General features: G+C 44.8%; 2 protein-coding genes across 3 annotated transcripts in view; one reads left to right on the top strand and one right to left on the bottom strand.

Moving 5' to 3' along the window:
- Nucleotides 1-3,914, top strand: part of SIMC1 (SUMO interacting motifs containing 1) — a 71,674-nt gene extending 67,760 nt beyond the window's left edge. The window contains exon 10 of the mRNA XM_059417397.1: nucleotides 3,068-3,914. Coding sequence (XP_059273380.1) covers nucleotides 3,068-3,330 — 263 coding nt within the window. The 3' untranslated portion in view covers nucleotides 3,331-3,914. The remainder of the gene's footprint in view (nucleotides 1-3,067) is intronic.
- Nucleotides 3,915-4,023: 109 nt separating this feature from the next.
- On the bottom strand, nucleotides 4,024-18,058 carry KIAA1191 (KIAA1191 ortholog). Of its 2 annotated transcripts, XM_059417398.1 has the most exons (9): nucleotides 17,825-18,058; nucleotides 16,669-16,785; nucleotides 16,325-16,411; nucleotides 13,683-13,861; nucleotides 10,303-10,429; nucleotides 7,852-7,976; nucleotides 5,885-5,991; nucleotides 5,551-5,693; nucleotides 4,024-5,444 (listed from the first exon to the last, which is right to left on the bottom strand). In XM_059417398.1, exons 3-9 carry the CDS (start codon nucleotides 16,350-16,352, stop codon nucleotides 5,236-5,238), a joined length of 918 nt encoding a protein of 305 aa, XP_059273381.1. In that variant the 5' UTR covers nucleotides 16,353-16,411; nucleotides 16,669-16,785; nucleotides 17,825-18,058; the 3' UTR covers nucleotides 4,024-5,235. The 2 variants fall into 2 exon arrangements, with proteins under 2 accessions (XP_059273381.1, XP_059273382.1); XM_059417399.1 differs by lacking the exon at nucleotides 16,325-16,411 and having other exon boundaries at nucleotides 17,825-18,057.
- Between the last annotated feature and the right edge of the window lie 95 nt (nucleotides 18,059-18,153).

Genomic DNA, 18,153 nt, shown 5'->3' on the forward strand with positions numbered 1-18,153 from the left:
TTCTACAAGGAGCCCTATCCAGAGAGAAGAAAAAAAGCAGATGCAGGCAAGATCAGGTCAAGTCATATTCATCAAGGAAACAGATACAAAATACCTTCTGGGTGCCTGGCTCATTGGGAAAACTTCAGTGAATAAGACCAACACGCCACTGCCCTCACAGAGCTCACTATGAAGAGATTGACCCTAAACAAATAATCACATAAGTAACATATAATCACAGTTAAAATAAATGCTCTGAAGGAAAGGAGAAGTGCACAAAAAAGTGCACCTAATCTATTTTCGGAGGGACCTGCTCTGAAGAAGAAAGGCCTCTCTGAAGAAGTGATACTTCAGCTGAGCTAAGAAGTGCTGGTGGGGTGCCTGGGTGGCTCAGTCAGTTAAGCACTGCCTTCAGCTCAGGTCATGATCTCGGGGTCCCAGGATGGAGTTCCACACGGACTTCCTGCTGAGTGGGGCATCTGCTTCTCCCTCTGCCTCTGCCCCTTCCCTACCCCCTCCACCCCCCCTTGCCCCCTCCACCCCCACTCATGCTCTCTCTCTCAAATAAATATATAAAATCTTTAAAACAAACAAACTGGGGTGACTGGGTGGCTCAGCGGGTTAAAGCCTCTGTCTTCAGCTCAGGTCGTGATCCCAGGGTTCTGGGATGGAACCCCGTGTTAGGCTCTCTGCTACACCGTGAGCCTGCTTCCTCCTCTCTCTCTGCCTGCCTCGCTGTCTACTTGTGATCTCTCTGTCAAATAAATAAATAATTTTTTAAAAAAAATTAAAAACAAAAAAACAGTACTGGTGTTAGCCAGACACATAGGGCAGAGTTTTCCAAAAAAACTAAAAATGGCATGTTTAAGGGCCCTGAGGCTAGAAGTTATTTAGTGAGTCTAAGGAACATAGAACAAGCTAGTAGTAAGATTGGAATGTAGAGAGCAAGGAGAAAATAGCAAGATGAAACTAGAATAGTAGTAGGGCCTTCTGGGCCATGTTAAGAAATGCCAACTCAATTCCAAGAGTGAAGAGAAGCCATCAAAGTGGTTTTGCGGGACGCCTGGGTGGCTCAGTTGGTTAAGCAGCTGCCTTCGGCTCAGGTCATGATCCCAGCATCCTGGGATCGAGTCCCACATCGGGCTCCTTGCTCCGCAGGGAGCCTGCTTCTCCCTCTGACTCTTCCTTCCACTCTGTCTACCTGTGCTCGCTCTCACTCACTCTCTCTCTGACAAATAAATAAATAAAATCTTTAAAAAAAAAAAAAGTGGTTTTGCATAAGGTTGCTCTGCCCTCAAGCTGAGTAGTTTGGTAGACCAGAGATGTGTGGGGGTGGGGCGTGGATAATGTTGGTGAGGGTGTGGGTTGTGTGCAGTAGGGAACGCAGTGAATGGGACAGAAGCACTTTGAAGATCAGTTTCTCAGGCCTTGGGTGACTGAGTGTGAAACGTGTCTCCAAGGTTCTACCATTGCAGACACGGACATAAATGAAGAAGGATCTACAGAGAAGATAAGCAAAGATAAAGAAGATACAGATCTACAGAGAAGTGGGGTGTGGCTGTTGTGGAGATTCCTATAGTGATGATGATGATGATGATAAAATAGTAATAGTTACCTCTAGGGGGCGCCTGGGTGGCTCAGTCAGTTGAACTTCTGACTCCCGTTTCTGCCCATGTCCTGAGCTCAGATCTGTGAGCTCATGCACCTCGCTGGGCTCTACACTCAGCATGGAGTCTGCTTGAGAGTCTGTCTCTTCCTCTCCCTCTGCCCCTCTCCCTCTCCCCTGCTAAAAATAAAATAAATAAATAAATAGCCTAATTTTAAAATGGTAATAATAATAGTTATCCATGGTAACCTGATCCAGGAACCTAACAGTAATACTATGAGCCAGAACATCTTGTATAAAGCATTGTGCTAAACCCTTTACATAAATCACTTCACACAGTTTACCAACAGCCTCTGATGTTAAGACCTCTCATGCCTACCGAAGCATTAAATCCAAGGCCTTGCCAACTGGAGCAGAATGGCTGAAGTCCACTTTCCCTTCTTCCTCCCCTCCTTTTTTATTTGTTATGGACTCGGCACTTTTTAGAATTTAATGTGTTTAATCCGTATTTGTCGTTATTTTTTATGATCATGCCCCAAACATAGCCAACCATGATCGTGCTGGCTTCTTTATCCTTTTGACGTATTCCCGTGTGTGTGTGTGTGTGTTTGCTTTCCTCCCACCTTGTTTTTAAGCATTCCTACTTTCTTATAAAAGATGTTCCAGGTCCACCTTATAATTTCCTTTTCGTGGTCCTAGAATCACCCTTTTCTCCCAAAAAATTCTGGTTTCTCTTAGTAGGGAGTGAGGAAGAGCATTTTAGAAATCAAGATCTGGGTGCTAAGTATGCTGATTACTACTGGGGTTCCTGCTTCTAGGCCCTCTGACAACAGAGCTAGTAAATTACATAATTTTTAAAGAACTAGGTGTTCATAACAATACCTCAATTTCCACTCCCTCAGAATTCTTCCTCTCCTCCTATTCCATAACTGAATCACTCTTCTCCCACAGCAAGAACCCCTATTTTAAACATGGATATATTTACTTGGTCTCTCATACAACATACACATATTGTAGTAATTCTGTTTGAAACAATTTTGTGTATGTTTTATGAGAGACCAACACTACAGTAAACTAAAAAGCTAATTCAATATTTCTTTGCAATTCTTCTTATACTCAGAATCAGTCTCCCAGAAGATATTAAAAACTCACATGGGTCTTTTTCAAGTGGTTATATTAAATTGAAGTATAGTTGTATTGTTTAATCTAGGTTCATTGCTTAAGTCGAAAAAGGGAAAAAACTAAGAGTTTTAATTTGTACAATTTTAATGTGTAAAACTTGAGGACCAGAGAGAACCAAGAACAGAAACCTTTTAAGAAATTGAGTGACCACAGATATTCAAATGGCCTTTGACTTATACTCCAGTAACTACCAGTTAAGTCTTTGCCTAGACCCTACCTGCTAAAATTGGAGTTCATCGTAAGTCGTAAAGGAATAAAAAGCAGTTCAGAAGATTCCACTGACTTTTTCCCCTCTTGCAGAGCACTTGCGGAGTTCAGTGATTGATCGGAAAGACTTAATCATCAAAAGGATTAAGCCCAAGCCCCAACAAGGGGATGACATCACAGCGGTGGATGTGGAGAGGCAGATCGAGGCCTTCCGTGGCCGCCTGACCCAGATGCTGGGGGAGCCGCTGGCACCCCAACTCCAAGACAAGGTGCACTTGTTGAAGCTCCTGCTCTTCTATGCCGCCGACTTGAACCCTGACACAGAGCCTCCTCCAAAGAACTGGAGCAACCCCTGAGGTCCTTCGAAGCACTGAACACCAAGAATACCTCCTGAACTCTAGCTCCAGCTACCTGGAAGTTCTAGAAGTATCTGAAGTAGTTAAAAATCTTACAGGACCAAACCTGTCTTATTTATCTGTAGGTTATAATGACTTTCTAACTCTTTAGTAAATATCTTTTTTTGATATTCTATCCTAGCCCATTCTCAGATATGGCTTAAATATACAAGGTGTATATATTTTTTCATAAATTATTTATCTATACTTTTTTTGAAACAGGTAATACTATATGCACTATATGTTTAACATTTCCATTCAATATGTGAAAAAAGAATTCCTCTGCTGAACAAATTCGGACATCAGAGTATGTCATTTGAGGTACAGACAACCTGTTTCAGAAGAGAAAGAGAGACTCATTTCTCCCTGATGAAACACAAACATCTTCTATTAGAGCTGTTATATTGCCTATGAATTTGACTTTGTGGCCAGTCTATTAAGATCTAATGTAATGGGGGTGGGGGGTAGAAACAAAAGGACTGAGTGTATTACAAATAATTTGATGTTAAAAGGATACAATAAAAAGGCAATGGTTTTTCAAAATACCAAGTTTACCGTGCTTAGGTTCTATGGCTGTGAGTAGGCAGAACGTAAGAACAACTCTTAAACTAAAAAAAAAAAAAACAAAAAAAAAAACTATCCACATTTGAGAAAGCAGTTTAAGAAGTTTGTTTATTGTCAAAACAAATAAGAGATACAAGCATAACAGAAGACACAAATAAATTAATTATTTTGATCATTTTAGACTCCAGGGCTTCTCTATGGAAAGGTCAGCTCAGCTCCTTATGTAGACATGATAGTATCCAAAAAAAACACAACAGTGGGAATTTGAGACCGCATTTAAGACAATGACTGAACACATACATGGTGAAGAGAAATAAAGTGGCGTTCTTAGTTCCTTCCCTCAGTAACTTACATATTTATAAAAGTATGCAGCTCTTTATTGGGGGCAATGATTTCATACAGAAAAATTTTAAATTCTTGCACTTCCCAGGGGAAAAAAAAAAAGTTTTATGCCTGACCTGAACAAGAAAATCAAAATAGGATGACGCTAGTTTCACGTGAACCTCAAGACTACCATCTAAATGTAGGTGCCGCCTTGTGCATACTTGAAAAAAGTTTAACATCTATTTATCTATACCAAACCAGTAGACTGAATTTTCTCCCTTAGGAAGTCTTCAATCAAATTGGAGATAAATTATTTTCATTTTAAAAGTGCAAAACAGAATATGCAAAACTAGTGTTTATTCTGTGAAACAGAAAAACGAAGCATCCCTCCCAATAGCACTGGCCAGAAGTGCTCTTGTAAGAAGTGGCTACAGGTGAGGTGACCCGGAAGGCTACCAAACACAAGAATGCTCCAGTTCCGGCCCAGGAAGTGGGGGGTCCCTGCCAAGTCTGGCCACCAAACAGATCTCAGGTCCCCCAGCTGACAAGACTGGAGCACACGGAAGTGCACAGTCATGAGGGTCAAAGTCTCAGCTAGTTCGGGCACAGCTTTACTCCATGACTAGGCCACGCACATGTTTACAGTGGTAAAGAAGTTGAGAAACCTAAGTTCCGGAACAACACAAACGTTATTTACCTAGTAAGCAATGATCAAAGTTCTTGTCTAAGGTAAATGATAACAAAAATGGTCATGAGATCCCCCATACATCACTTAAACCATATAACATGGTTTCTTCCACACAAGGATAAGCTTTGCACTAACATTTCTCAAAAACCAAGTATACCTCCAGCTCTAGCATTGGTTTAAGAGGTTTTAAAAGAAAAAAAAAAAAAACCCTTTCCTATGTCAAAGCCAAGGTAAAAGGGGAGTTGGGTACAAGATACCCTCTATCCAGAGTTTCTGGAATACAAAGAGCTCTAGAAGCCAGTGGGTGTGAGCACATTTAAGTCACGGGGTTTGAGGTTATGGGTCCGTGCCTGTGGTTTCTTCCCTTCCATCACTGGGATGTCCATCTTTGGTGGCTTGAAGGTTGCTGGATCTTCGGCCATTCGGGTGGCCTGGACACGGATCAGTTCCATTGGAGAAGGCTTCTGGGCTCCTCTGTAAGCCTGGGTGGCAAAACCTCCTACAGAAGTAAACCAAAAAGCAAATTATTTCAAATTAGTAGGCAACCCCCAATGGACATGGTAAAATACCATCCACATGGGTGTTTTTGGAAGGAGCTGCATTACCTGAATCAGACTTCTGGAGGGATCTCGGTCCAAAGAGGCTCCATTTATCTGCCATGTTTTTGTCCTTGTCCCCACCTGCAGAATCCATGGTGCCAGGATTTGGGCCAGGTAAGGCTGTGGAAGGACCAGAATTGAACCAGCCTCTGGAAGACAAAGAATAAGGCATACCATTATATCCTCTTCCTATGCCTCTAGAAGCATCTCATGCTGAGAGACGGAGAACTCCACTCCCCCTATTCCCCCGAAACCACTAGGCTTAAAGTCCACTTTCGTATGCAGCATTAGCTTTTCTAGAAGCACACTGCAGCTCGGGAGGCTCATGAGAAGGGCTCACCTGGACTTCTGTTTAGGGGAAGGGTGGGGGCTGCTGCTTGGGGTGGATTGAGCTGAGGCGGACTGCTTCTCTTCTCTCGTTATCTCTCCACTCTGTAGCTTTAGTTTCTGTCCAGATGGGTAAGAAGAGAAATTCTTTTAAAATGAAAGCAAATATAAAATAGCTCCTTTGGGTGTAAATAACATGGTTCACACTTCACTTCAACTTCAGGCAAAAGAAACCATGTTAGTACGTAGAATAATTTTGGATTATAGAACAGATATTCCTTGATTTTGCCATACTAGACAAAATTCCATCTTTAAGAAAATCTATTCATTCTACAACATATCTCAAACAGCTCTGTGCTAAATATCACACTAGAGCTTTTACTTTTGGAGAAGTAATTTTTCCATACTTGCCCAGTAAATGGAAGAACAAGAACTCAAGCTGGAGACATTGCAGGCCTTTTAAGTAGGGCCTTGAACTCTTAGGCTGCTTCTTCTACCAGGTACAAGCACTGACCTTCCCAGTGTCTTAAAGCCAAGAAGACTCAGGCATGCTATTCCTCTCCAGCTAAATGCTTTCTCTGTGGCGCCTGTCCCCTTCTCTCTCTCTTCCCTCCCACAGCCAGTGACTCTGGGTTCCCTGGGCATTGTAAACATGCCTCTGACATACAGACTAGCTGTCTAGAAAGAGAGAGACAAGTCAACCTCTCAGTTCTTCTAGATCAAGCCCCTGCCCCCACTGTCTCTGTGCTCCATGTCTAGTAAGTCCAAGCTATATTTCAAACAAATGAACATGTCTAAATGTTCTCAAACATGCACCATATCAATTTACATGAGATGGCATTTCAGCCATCCTCATGTTCTACTCGTGTGGCCAAGATGCAGAAAATGAGCCAAAGTCAGAACTGCCCAACTAAGGAATTCTGACTCACACCTCGCCTGGGAAGTTCTCAAAGACTGAGAGTACCCCTCTCCAGAAGTTTCTGTCGTCTGAGAGATTGAGCTGGTCACCAACCCAACCTTGATCCCCTGCGGCAGTGGTTTCTAAACTTAGAATGCAAAGAATCATCTGAGATGTTCACTGTGAAATGCAAACAGTCCACAATGTCTTCTATCCTTGGCCATGGGCCACCAGATCCGTATTATTGCAGAGCCTTCTATTTGTTGTGTATTGGGAGCCCCTTCAGGATCCAGACTCTCAGACAACTTTGGAATATGGGGGGAAAAACACCAGGAAATAGGGAAACAGGAGACCTGAGTTCTAGTACTATGACTGGTTAAATATATGACATTGGATTGGTCTCTGCATTTATAAGATATAAACAATAGTATCTACCTCCAGGATCAATACAAAGATTAAGTGTATGCAAGTACCTCACAGATCACTATGAAGTACCAACTGGCATTCTGCGACAGAAAATGCCTTGAAACTACGTCATCCGTCGACTGTTTGGTTGTTATTGACCTTACCAAAAATCATTCTTCACTCGTTTACAATTTTAGAAATGAAAAGGCAGAAACATTTCCATTCTACATCTGATTTTAATTTTGTAAAAAGGAAACACAGAGCATGATCTTCCTTTCCCGCTAAAGTGTGACCTCTGTTAACATTACCTGGTTCTCCTTTCTCCCTCAAAGTTGGTCACTCTGGTACACCAAGTACCCGCTTTGTGGGCCCTAATGTGCTCACACACAGCATACCTATAAGCTCCAAGTCTCAGCTGCTCCTCCTAACCATAAGGAAACAAAGCAGATCCCCCCACTTTATAGACAGGTAAGCAGAAACCACAGACTAAGAGCCCTGGAGCTTTCAAACAGAAAGCACCCCCACATGGGACTAAACCAGAGCTGAACTGCTCACCTAATGCTTTCCACTGCTCTCCACATCCCCCAGCTAAGCAAGCCAGTAACATCTAAGCCACAGCCGCACCTCAAGCTATGAACAGGGAGGGCTTTTTTAAAGTTCCTAAGAAACAAGCTTACGTGGAGCGCTTCTGCCACTCGAAGGTACTTGGTCTCCTCGGTGGTAAGGCCCTTGTGGGGTGTGTAGCCAGCATCGCTCAGCCCTGCCTGCTGCTCAAAACGCTGAATGCTCTCCTGGGTCTGTTCTGGGAACAGAGGAGATGATGGTCATACCCATCCCCCCTCCCACCACAAACTGGGCGAGTTCAACACAGACAGCCACTCTTCTCCCCAGAAGCAAGAGACCAACCACACTGACCACCTGAGGAAGAGGGGTTCCCCAGACAAGCATCACAGCAGTAATGCTGAACCTTGTACAAAAGTTCTCTAATGAGAAGGAAGCCCTCCCTTACACCATGCTAAGAACAGATTACTCCTGAAGGGAGTGTCAGGTAACCTCCAGGGAAACACTCCTCACCCTCCTTTACTTGTGCACTGACATTTTCTTCGTACTGAGAAACTCAGCATGGAGAAGGCAGCTGACATTCCGGAAAGTCCAAGTTCTCCAAGTGCAAAGCTTCCTCAGCTTCAACTCACCACCCACACATAGACTTCCACCAAAGAGAAACGTGCCACATTTTGGCTGCATGGCACCAACATGCCAAGGAGATCCAAACCACAGAGAACATGCCTTGGACTGGCCAATGTTTCTCATGTATGAGTTCTGCCATCCCAGCACCTGGCGTAACAGACAGGCCGAACTCAGTGTTAGCTCAGTCTGGCCTGACAGCTCACCAGTAAGTCAGTGAGCCTGTGGAATGGCAGACAGCTGCATTTTTGCTTCCACGGCACCCACACTACGTAATCCACCCCTTCACACAGGAATGTGGCGGCTGTGGACCCAAAGCCTAGATGCTAGATGTCCTTTATGACTTAGTCATTCCCCTCCTAAGGAACTCTTTTATGATCATTAGAAATCGAAGCAAAGGGAAAAAAATGCATCAAGATGTTTTCCAGTCTTACCAGGTAGCCACCTGAAGATGCAAAAAGCAGGAAAGGATTTAATGAGTACCAGGATTTTAAATTCAAGTTATTTTTTTGTTTTTAATTTAAGACCAGAGCAACAAAGTTCATGGAAATACTAGTTAAGAAAAATAGGATGGGGGACGCCTGGGTGGCTCAGTTGGTTAAGCAGCTGCCTTCGGCTCGGGTCATGATCCCAGCGTCCTGGGATCGAGTCCCACATCGGGCTCCTTGCTCTGCAGGGAGCCTGCTTCTCCCTCTGATTCTGCCTTCCACCCTGTCTGCCTGTGCTTGCTCTCGCTCTCTCTCTGACAAATAAATAAATAAAATCTTTAAAAAAAAAAAAAAAAGAAAAATAGGATGGTATGTCTACTCTACCTGTGACCATATAAAAATACATTTAAAAGTGGAAGCAACGAGACCAGGCAAGTGTCTGAGTGACACAGCACACTGGGCTGCCAGCACATTCCGTACAGTGAGGGACAGTGTTTTCAATGACCAAGTGACCCTGTACTAAGAGAGCGTAGGCTGAGCTCTAGAGCCCTGCCACAGTATGTCCTCAAGCTGGCAACACACAGGGAGTTATCTGCCGAGTCCAGTGGTCCTTTACGTTGGAAAAAACAAGAGTCTGAGTAAGAGTCTGGACTCTTAGTTCTTCAGTGAATTCTCCAGGACTGCCCGAGACAAGCAGATGCCCTCCTGGAGCGGATGAACAAGAGCTTCTGACCTGGAAACTGAGCCAACCAAAGCACCTCTATGTGCCACGCGAGCTACTGCAGACAGGCAGGGCTGCGCATCTGATAGATGGTAACTTCCCACAGCTTCCAGAAGCGCCCTCCAGAACTGACAAGTTCCCTTAATTTGTTACAAGGTTTTAAAAGAGAGGAAGAAAAAAAAAAAAAAAAAAAGGGAAGAAAAAGAAAAGCAAGCTCTCTTATTCCTGGTCTCATTAGAACCGCAAACCACACATTCTTAAGGCGAAAGACGCTTGAGGCACCAAACTTGCCTCAGGTCCAGAAAGAGAAACAACTTGGAGCCTTTCAATTAAACAAAAAAAAAAAAAAAGAAGAAGAAAAAGAAGTAGTAGTAGTGCAGGCAGGGCAGGTGGGAGATGCTATGGTGTGTCTCCTTCTCCAGGACGGACTGGGAGTCATGGCAGTGGCTCACAGCCACCAAGCACCAGATTCCTTACTTCATGGAGAGGGAAACAGCCTCAAGAGTTAAGTCATTTGCCCAATGCCACACTGACACATACGGGAAAGTAAGACCATCACCGACAGAGCAACGAGAGGGAACCTAAATTAACCGAGATGATTCATATAGGGCCAATCTTCCACCTAAATGCATCTCCAGCACCGGTGTGTCAGCGACCACGCTGACAAGCACCAGGCTGTCAGGCCAAGTCATGCAAAGGTGCAGACGCTGCGCCATCCCCCAGAGCCAGCTTGCAGGAAGCCCCAACTCCTCCCACCCCCATGGCCCTCTATTCTGAGGATGCAAAGTGCTTACTTGTGATCAGAGAGTTCATGATGACATGAGTCGCTTTAGCCTTCACCACAGGGGCCTTGTCCGCACCGTCAGTGGCCGATGACAGGGTCACGGCAGGGGAGGAGACACTGGCCTCCCCTTCCTCCACCTGTTCAATAGAGGTAAGGAGGCACTTAAGCTGGGCAGGGGAGTCACACAACCAGATTTACTCCTTTGGGGAAGAAGTACTGAACTAGGGTGCCTGGGTGGCTCAGTGGGTTAAGCCCCTGCCTTCAGCTCGGGTCATGATCCCAGGGTCCTGGGATGGAGTCCCGCATGGGGCTCTCTGCTCAGCGGGGAGCCTGCTTCCCCTGCCTCTCTACCTGCTTGTGATCTCTCTCTCTGTCAAATAAGTAAATAAAATCTTAAAAAAAAAAAAAGTACTGAACTACCTTTCATCTGATACATAAAGAAATAGCTGAAGGGGGGTTGGCTGTCTCCAACTAATTACATAGGTATTATCTTTAGTGACAACACACAAAGACATTATAAGCACAGTGTGAATCTATAAACATGGGAAAGCCAGAATTTGAAACTCTTGAGGTCTACTACCTTCCCAGCCCCTGTCTGTCCAATATCCTATACTACTGTGTCCCTAAGAATGCAAAAGAAACTCTTATTACTAAGCCCTGACCATGTACCAGGCACTGTGCTGGCTTTTGCTTCATCACTACATTTACTAAGTGGTTCTCGAACTTTGCTGAGCATCAAAATCCCACAGGAGGACTTGTTAAACAGACTGCTGGCCACAGCCCAGAGCTGATTCAGTGCGAGGGGAGGATGCAGCTCAAGAATTCATGTTTCTAACAAATTCCCAGGTGATGCTAATGCTACTGGTGCCCAAGACCAAAAGGTTCAATAGTCTTTTAACACAAACCAAAATAATGATCATGATCATCATCATCATCATCATCTAAGTAGCTCCCAGTCTTTCACATGAAAGAACTGAGACATAGCACCTTCTGTCATCTAAACACTGGACACTAGGCTCAGGAGTAGCAGGGGGAAAAAACCGTGTTTATTCCGTTCTCTGCTTCTCCAAAGGAATTGAGGAAAAAGATGGTCCAAAAGGAAGACAGCAGAATAAAGTCCTGAAATGCTGCAACCCTGTTACAAAATAGGATTTACATCTTTTAGCTGTAACCCTACTTGAATAAAAGGGATCTCTGCTTCCTTACTTGCAGCGTGGTTGTGTTTGGGAATGGAGCATCAGGACTAAAAGAATGCATGTAATGAGTCAAGCCAAGCTTTCCTCTGAGAGAGCAGCTGTTCCAAACTGTCAACGGTTCCAGCTAGGGCACGAGAGAAAACTGGAAGCCCATCCCTTGCCCAGTGGAATAAGCAGCAGCCTTTACCATGAAATGCGTGTGCTCCGCCAAAGCACTCTAAGAAGCCAAGCTTGGGGCGCCTGGGTGACTGAGTCGCTTAAGCATCTGACTCTTGGTTTTGGCTCAGGTCATGGTCTCAGGATCACGAGATCAAGTCCAGCTCCATCAGCATTGAGTCTGCCTGAAACACACTCTCCCTCTGCCCCTCCCCCCACTCATGCCTCTCTCTCTAAAATAAATAAAATCTTTAGGGAAAAAAAAGGAAGAAGCCATGCTTGTTTTCTGCCCTTGTCCCTTGAGTCTGCTGCTCTGGCCTCGCAGCCAGGCTGCCAGGCCCCTTCTCCCCAGCACTACCTGGACTTTCAACACTGAATGGTTTCTCTTCAACAAATGACTGGGTCAGATTTCCGTAGATAACTGATCTAGAAAACTTCCCCCAGAGCTGTAGGGGACGCTTTCGTAGAAAGAAGCTCCCTATTTTGAGAGCTTCCTGGGCAAGGGAAGGGGGCCTCATTGGAAAGGAAGGATTAAATACAGCTCTACCAAGTGAAAGTTTAGTAAGGAGCCAGGAGTCACACTACCCAGTATATCAAGCCATCAAGCCTTCTAATCTTCTTCTATGTAATCCCCACAACACGTCCATGCCATAAAGTATTCTCAGCTCTCAGATGAGAAACACTGTGACTCAGGGGCAAAGCTGTGTCCCCCAGGTCATTGCTAGTACACAGTCCCTTAGGGGATTCACACCCAAGTCTGCTTGAGCAGCTGATTACTGTGTACTTCCTGCCATGCCCTAAGCTGTCACGGGGCTCAAAGTTCAGTGAAACTAGCTGCAGGTTAAATGGCCTCACGGAACTTGGCGGGCCTAGTTTATTCAGGCATGCCTGGTGGCTGGAGAGTCAGAGGTGAGGGAGACACACAGCCCCTGCAGTCAGGAAGCAAGTCTGCCACAAGCATGTGAGAACCTATGAGGCCAAACTGCACAAAAGCGCTGGAGAGCAGATCAAGGTGCAGTTAGGGTGTATGTGTGGGTGTGTATGTGTGGGTGTGGGTGTGTGTGTGGTGGGCCTTAGGAAAAATGCAGCCTTTTTTTTTAAGATTTTATTTATTTAGTTATTTATTTGAGAGAGAGAGAAAGAGACAGAGAGCGACCATAAGCAGGAAAGCAGAATGCAGAGGGAGAAGCAGATACCCCACTGAGCAGGGAGCTCCATGTGGGGCCTGATCCCAGGACCCTGGGATCATGACCTGACTCAAAGGCAGACTCTTAACCAACTGAGCCACCCAGTTACCCGAAAGAAGAAGCTTTTACGGAAGATGGCAGTGGAAAGAGGCATCTATCTGAGGCAGGAGGAACAGCATGAGGAATAGCACAGCATGTGTTCAGAAAAGAGCCAATTTTCCCCCCATCACCCAATGAAGATTTTTTTAGAAACCCACTTTATGCCAGGTCCTCTGTTAGGTACTGCCGATGGGAGTACAAAATGGGCCATGGCCCTGACCTCAAAAAGCTAATGGGAGGTGATAAAGTAATGTAGGGATTACAACAAGGGTCTGCGGTATAGGGAAGAGCTCAAAGGGAAAGGTAGTAGTCTTATCGGGAGGATGGAGGAAAACCCTCACAGAAAAGACGTCTGAGCTGAGACTTAAAGGATACCACTTATCAGGCAGCTGGAGTGAGAAGAGGGGTAAAAGAACAGGATTGGGACTATAAACATGCCAGGCAACGAGCAGTGTGACACCAGACTTAGAGCGTAAGATACTCAGTAAGTGCAAGAAATCTTAAATAATTTGCGTGGTTGGATCACCCGGCAGAGGGATGACACAGAAGAGTCTCAGGTAGCAGACATGACCATTCTCATTTGAATTCACAAGAAAAAAAAAAGCCCACCAACTCCAGCTGAGGCACTGAACACATACAAGAATTGGTGACCGCCCAATTCTGTGAGGGCCAGAGCCACTGAAGGCTTCTGGAGCAGAGGAAGGAAAACAAAGAGGTCAGGCTTGCCAGAAGCAGTCAGTGGCGTCAGGTACCTTGGCGAGGTGCTGATACTTGCGCTCTGGAATCACTGGCTTCCAGGGGATGCTGCCCATGTCCGATGGAGGAGGAGTCATGGGTGTAGGGTCCTCAAGGGCATCATCATAGCTGAATGCCCGGCGGTACATCCCGATGGGCAGGGACATCTTGCCTAGAGGCCCACTAGGCCCAAGAGCTAAGAACAGAGATACCTGTCAGGATAGGTTCAGCAGTTGAACACGCTAATATCTTTAAATTCATCTCTAGGCAGGAAAGCTCTGAAACACTTATTCTTGGACAGAGCCATAGCTCATTCTGGAATAGCTAATCCACTCAAGGAAAAGTAACAGTACTAAGTCCTTTCTTTATGAAGGACACCTTGAATTCTCCACTTTACCCCATTCAAAAGCCCTAATCCATTTTTATGGAGTAGAATAACAAAGTTCAATTTAAATTTACTTGAGCAAACTCATACAACTTCAAAGTACAGTTTGGAATCAAAATCTAAACCTATCTGACTTCAAAGCTTATGTTCTTTATGCCACAGAAGCCACCCCACACAATGCCAAGGTTCTCAATTCACGCAGGACTAAAGATATGAAGTTGTTGATCCCATTTTATAGATAAGGAAACTTAGCTCCAGCGGTATAAAGTGATTTGCCAAAGCTCATACAGAAAGTAGCCAGCGGGGGCTCAACTGCAAATCTTCTGCCTTCCCTATCTAACTCTACCAAAACAAAACAAAACACAAAACAAAAACCCAAAAACAAAAGTGCTATTACAAGAAATATTTAAAACAATTTGCTGTCCAGTGTCACCTCTAGTTTCAAGTATTCTGTATGATTTAAACACAGAGCCAATTTCCGTCACTGAAATTGTTGGCAACCACTCTCACTGAACGCTGGCAGGCGCTCCTGCCATTCCAGTTCACTGGAAAGGACTGGCGGAATGTCCCGCAGTGACGCAGGCACCCCACTTCAAGGGCACTCTCAGTTCTGCCAGGCCAGGGAGCAAAGTTCATTTTGCTTGCCCGCTAATCCTTTTATAGCAGAACATCAGTCCAGATCCTGCCTTCAGCATGTTTTCCTGCTTAAAATTATACCATAACTCTCTAAGGCATCAACTTCAATGGCAGTAAGTCCCAAACCCACAAAGACACTTCATTTAAACAGCAAGGGGAACAAGCAGCTATTATTTTTATTACTATTAATAATAATTACTAACAAATCCATAGAAATAAAGAACTGGTGGTTGCCAAGGACTGGCACGGGACAGATAAGGAGTCATTGCTAATGGGCACAGGCTTTTCTTTTTGGAGTGATACAATGTTCTGGAATTAGATGGTAGTGATGGTTGTACAACCATAGGAATATACTATATTATACTATAGTATAGTATAGTAGTATAGTATATACTATACTATACAACCATGGGAATATACTAAACATCACAAAATTGTTCACTTTAAATGGGAATTTTATATGACATTTGTATTCTCTCAATTAAAACAAAGGCATCAGCAAAGAATGATTACCAAATACCTCTCCTTGCTGGCCAGCCACAGCCCTCGTCTTACCTGATCCTCAGTAAGTAGTTATTCTTCCCATTTTCCAGCTCAGGAAACTAAGCATAGGTTTTAAGTGACACCCGGCATAACAGATCTAAGCCAGTGCTCACATTCTACAGGCAATACTCCGCACTCCCCACACTACAACGCTTTAACCTTCTGAGCATAACTCTATGGCCCAGGGGGTTACAGGGAGTTTATGGTAACCACAGCAACAGTGAAAGACAAACTAAAACACAAACGGATGATGTCAGAGACGAGAGATGGATACACATCAGGAGACATGGGGGAAATGCCCCTATTAATCCACTTAATTTGGAAGCAATTTTGAAATATCCTAAAGCCTCCTCCCAGCAGCCATCTGACAGCCCTCCTAAAAATAATAAAGCCAGCTAAAATTCAGTAGGTAATATACTCCTACAGACAGAGACAAAAAAAATTGAGCAGTAAATATATATTCATCATTAAATTTTAACTCAATTTCCACGTATGTAATGCTTATCTTCAGAGCAACCTTGAGAGAGAGGCACTATCTTTACTGAGAATCAGAATTTGAGTGATGCAGATTTCATTAAAAATCACTGGCCCTTCCCACTAAAACAGTCCTGGGAGGGATCAATGACTTCAGTAACGCAGAAAGTATTGCCCTACACAGACCCAGGATTCATTAAACGTTACCGTGAGCATTTTCCTAATTCCCCAAGTTTAATCTGCCTTTCGATCAGGCTGGAGACGTTTTGCCCAGACCTCTGTTCTGCCTACCCCCAATCCCCTCCAAAAAGGGGAATACGTACGTATTACAAGAACTACACAACTTATTCTGTATTCTTATTTGATATCTGTAGGAAAGTGACAAATCTGGCATAACTTTAAGTATGAAATGACTGTTCTCTTTCAGTTTAGGGTTTGGGTTCATACACTGCCTGGGTGGTTAATAAAATAATGTTTAAATGATGCCAATCTATTAGATTTAAATACTTGCCTGGTGGCAGAAAGTAACCACTAATACACGGTTGAGGAAAAAAAGTGGTTTCTATTTAGCTTAAAACATTAAGGGCAAAGTAAGACTTTATCAAAAAGAATTAAGTTTACCAGGCACTTCTGGTTGTCTCGAAGCCATTGAAAGACTGGGATCCAGATGCTTTTTCTATATAGAATTCGGAGCTGAGTCCCTGCCACCTAATAAAAATAACAAAGGGCATTTTCTTACAGTGAACACCAAAGAATAGCTCCAGTGCTGTTCTTTTGACAGGCACACAGAGTTTTATGGCTTGTTTACACCGCTGAAGCACACATAAAAGAGCCAATGGGTGACAAACGTGCCAAAGGAGATTAAGAAAATTTTTTTAAGGAGAAAATCAAAGGTCTCACCTGTGGCTGATATTAACACCTGTGATATGACAAAGACACTATAAGTGGTAGAAAGGTCACCTTACCAGAGTGAAATGATGTGATGATTGATTATGATGACAAACAGGTATTAACGAGGAACATTGTCCAGCTGCTGCACATTAGTAAAGCTGTTCAGGAAGAGTCCATCCATTTCAGAGGTTCTAAGAGTGACAAACAACTAGCATTGGTATAGCCCTTCAGAGTCTGCCAAACACCTTCCTGACCTTCATGTATTCCCCACAACCTTGCAAGAGTGATAATACACATCATTTTTAAGTAAGTTAGGACTTACTTAACCAACTGTAAGATGCTATTTACCATAATGGGTAAATCCATCCTTTGTTGCTAACACTAATACTCCTAGGGGTTTTAGACAACACTTATCTTGTGTTTTAACCCTGCCACAACTCTGCAAGGCACGTATTATGTATCCCCTAAAATTTTAAAAGAAGGAAACTAAAAATCAAGAGATGTGATTATGTGATTTATCCAAGGTCACAGATAAGTAGCCGATCTGCAAGGCTTCACCCCCATTTTTAGGGGTATTAAAATAAAGCCCTGAAAAAGCCAAGTTATTTGCTTTTCAGCTTGCAACACTGTCCCCTCCACCTGATTAAGTTCAGGGGACAAACTAGTTAGTTCTTCATTAAAGAGCATCGTAGAAACCAAAGTTCAGCCATCCTCCGGGTCCAGGAAGCATTCCGACCCACATACATCCTTTCCACTTCCCTTTCCCTTTCCCTGTTCCCACTCCCCCGCAGAGCTCACGCGACTCCACGGAATACGGAACAGAGCCACCAGGATTTGAAAGGCCAGGTCTGACCCAACCCCACTCCCACCCGGCGAGACTAAGGAAAAGATTAAGGCCCGGCCCTGGCACAAGCTGAAGGTCCTCCGAGGGCAGGGCAAGGCGGAGGCATAGGGGTGAGGGCGAAGAGGTCCCGGCCTAGGTCAATCTGAGGAAGCCGGGTACAGGGGATGCAGGGGGACCCGCAGAGAGAAGTCCCACTGGGAGACCCCAGAAGGCGGGACAGGAGAGGCAAGGGGAAGTCGGGCCGAGGTCTGCGTCTGGGGAAGAAAGAAAGGAGAGGGACCGAGAGGCCCCGGGTCGGCTCCTTGGTGAAGGATCCAGAGACGCGCCCCTTCGGATGCTCGAAGGACAGAGCCCCAAGGAGGTCCAGGCCCCGTCCGTCTGATTACCTGTTCTTCCGCCGCCGCGAGGCTGCCTGCGGCCCGAGCTCTGGCACTAAAGAGGCTCTGAGGACCCACGTCTCACGAGACGCTGCGGCGCAGTATGGACCCAAGCCATGGTGTGAGCAGCGTTATGCCGGTGGCAACACCGAAGGCCCCAGGTACCAACAAGGGAACACAGGCCGCCGGGCCAGCCGGCAGCTTTTCCGTAAAGCTTTCCGAGGTCTCTTCACATCACGCGAGACTTGGCCCAAGAGGCCCTCAGGGCATGCTGGGAGCTGTAGTCCAAGGTCGGGAAGGCTCCGCGACTTCATTTGCAGGGTGAGTTGGGGGACTAG

This window comes from Mustela nigripes, chromosome 12 (genome assembly GCF_022355385.1).
Source record: "Mustela nigripes isolate SB6536 chromosome 12, MUSNIG.SB6536, whole genome shotgun sequence".
NCBI classification, from domain to species: Eukaryota; Metazoa; Chordata; class Mammalia; order Carnivora; family Mustelidae; genus Mustela; species Mustela nigripes.

What these genes read in the sequence shown, in the direction of transcription:
- KIAA1191 (XM_059417398.1), bottom strand. Translation starts at nt 16,352, where the DNA reads ATGGCTTCGAGACAACCAGAAGTGCCTG. An exon ending in CATGAACTCTCTGATCACAA is followed by an intron (nt 7,977 to 10,302) that starts GTAAGCACTTTG and finishes CTCTGTTCCCAG; the next exon opens with AACAGACCCAGGAGAGCATT. An exon ending in CCTCCAGAAGTCTGATTCAG is followed by an intron (nt 5,445 to 5,550) that starts GTAATGCAGCTC and finishes TTACTTCTGTAG; the next exon opens with GAGGTTTTGCCACCCAGGCT.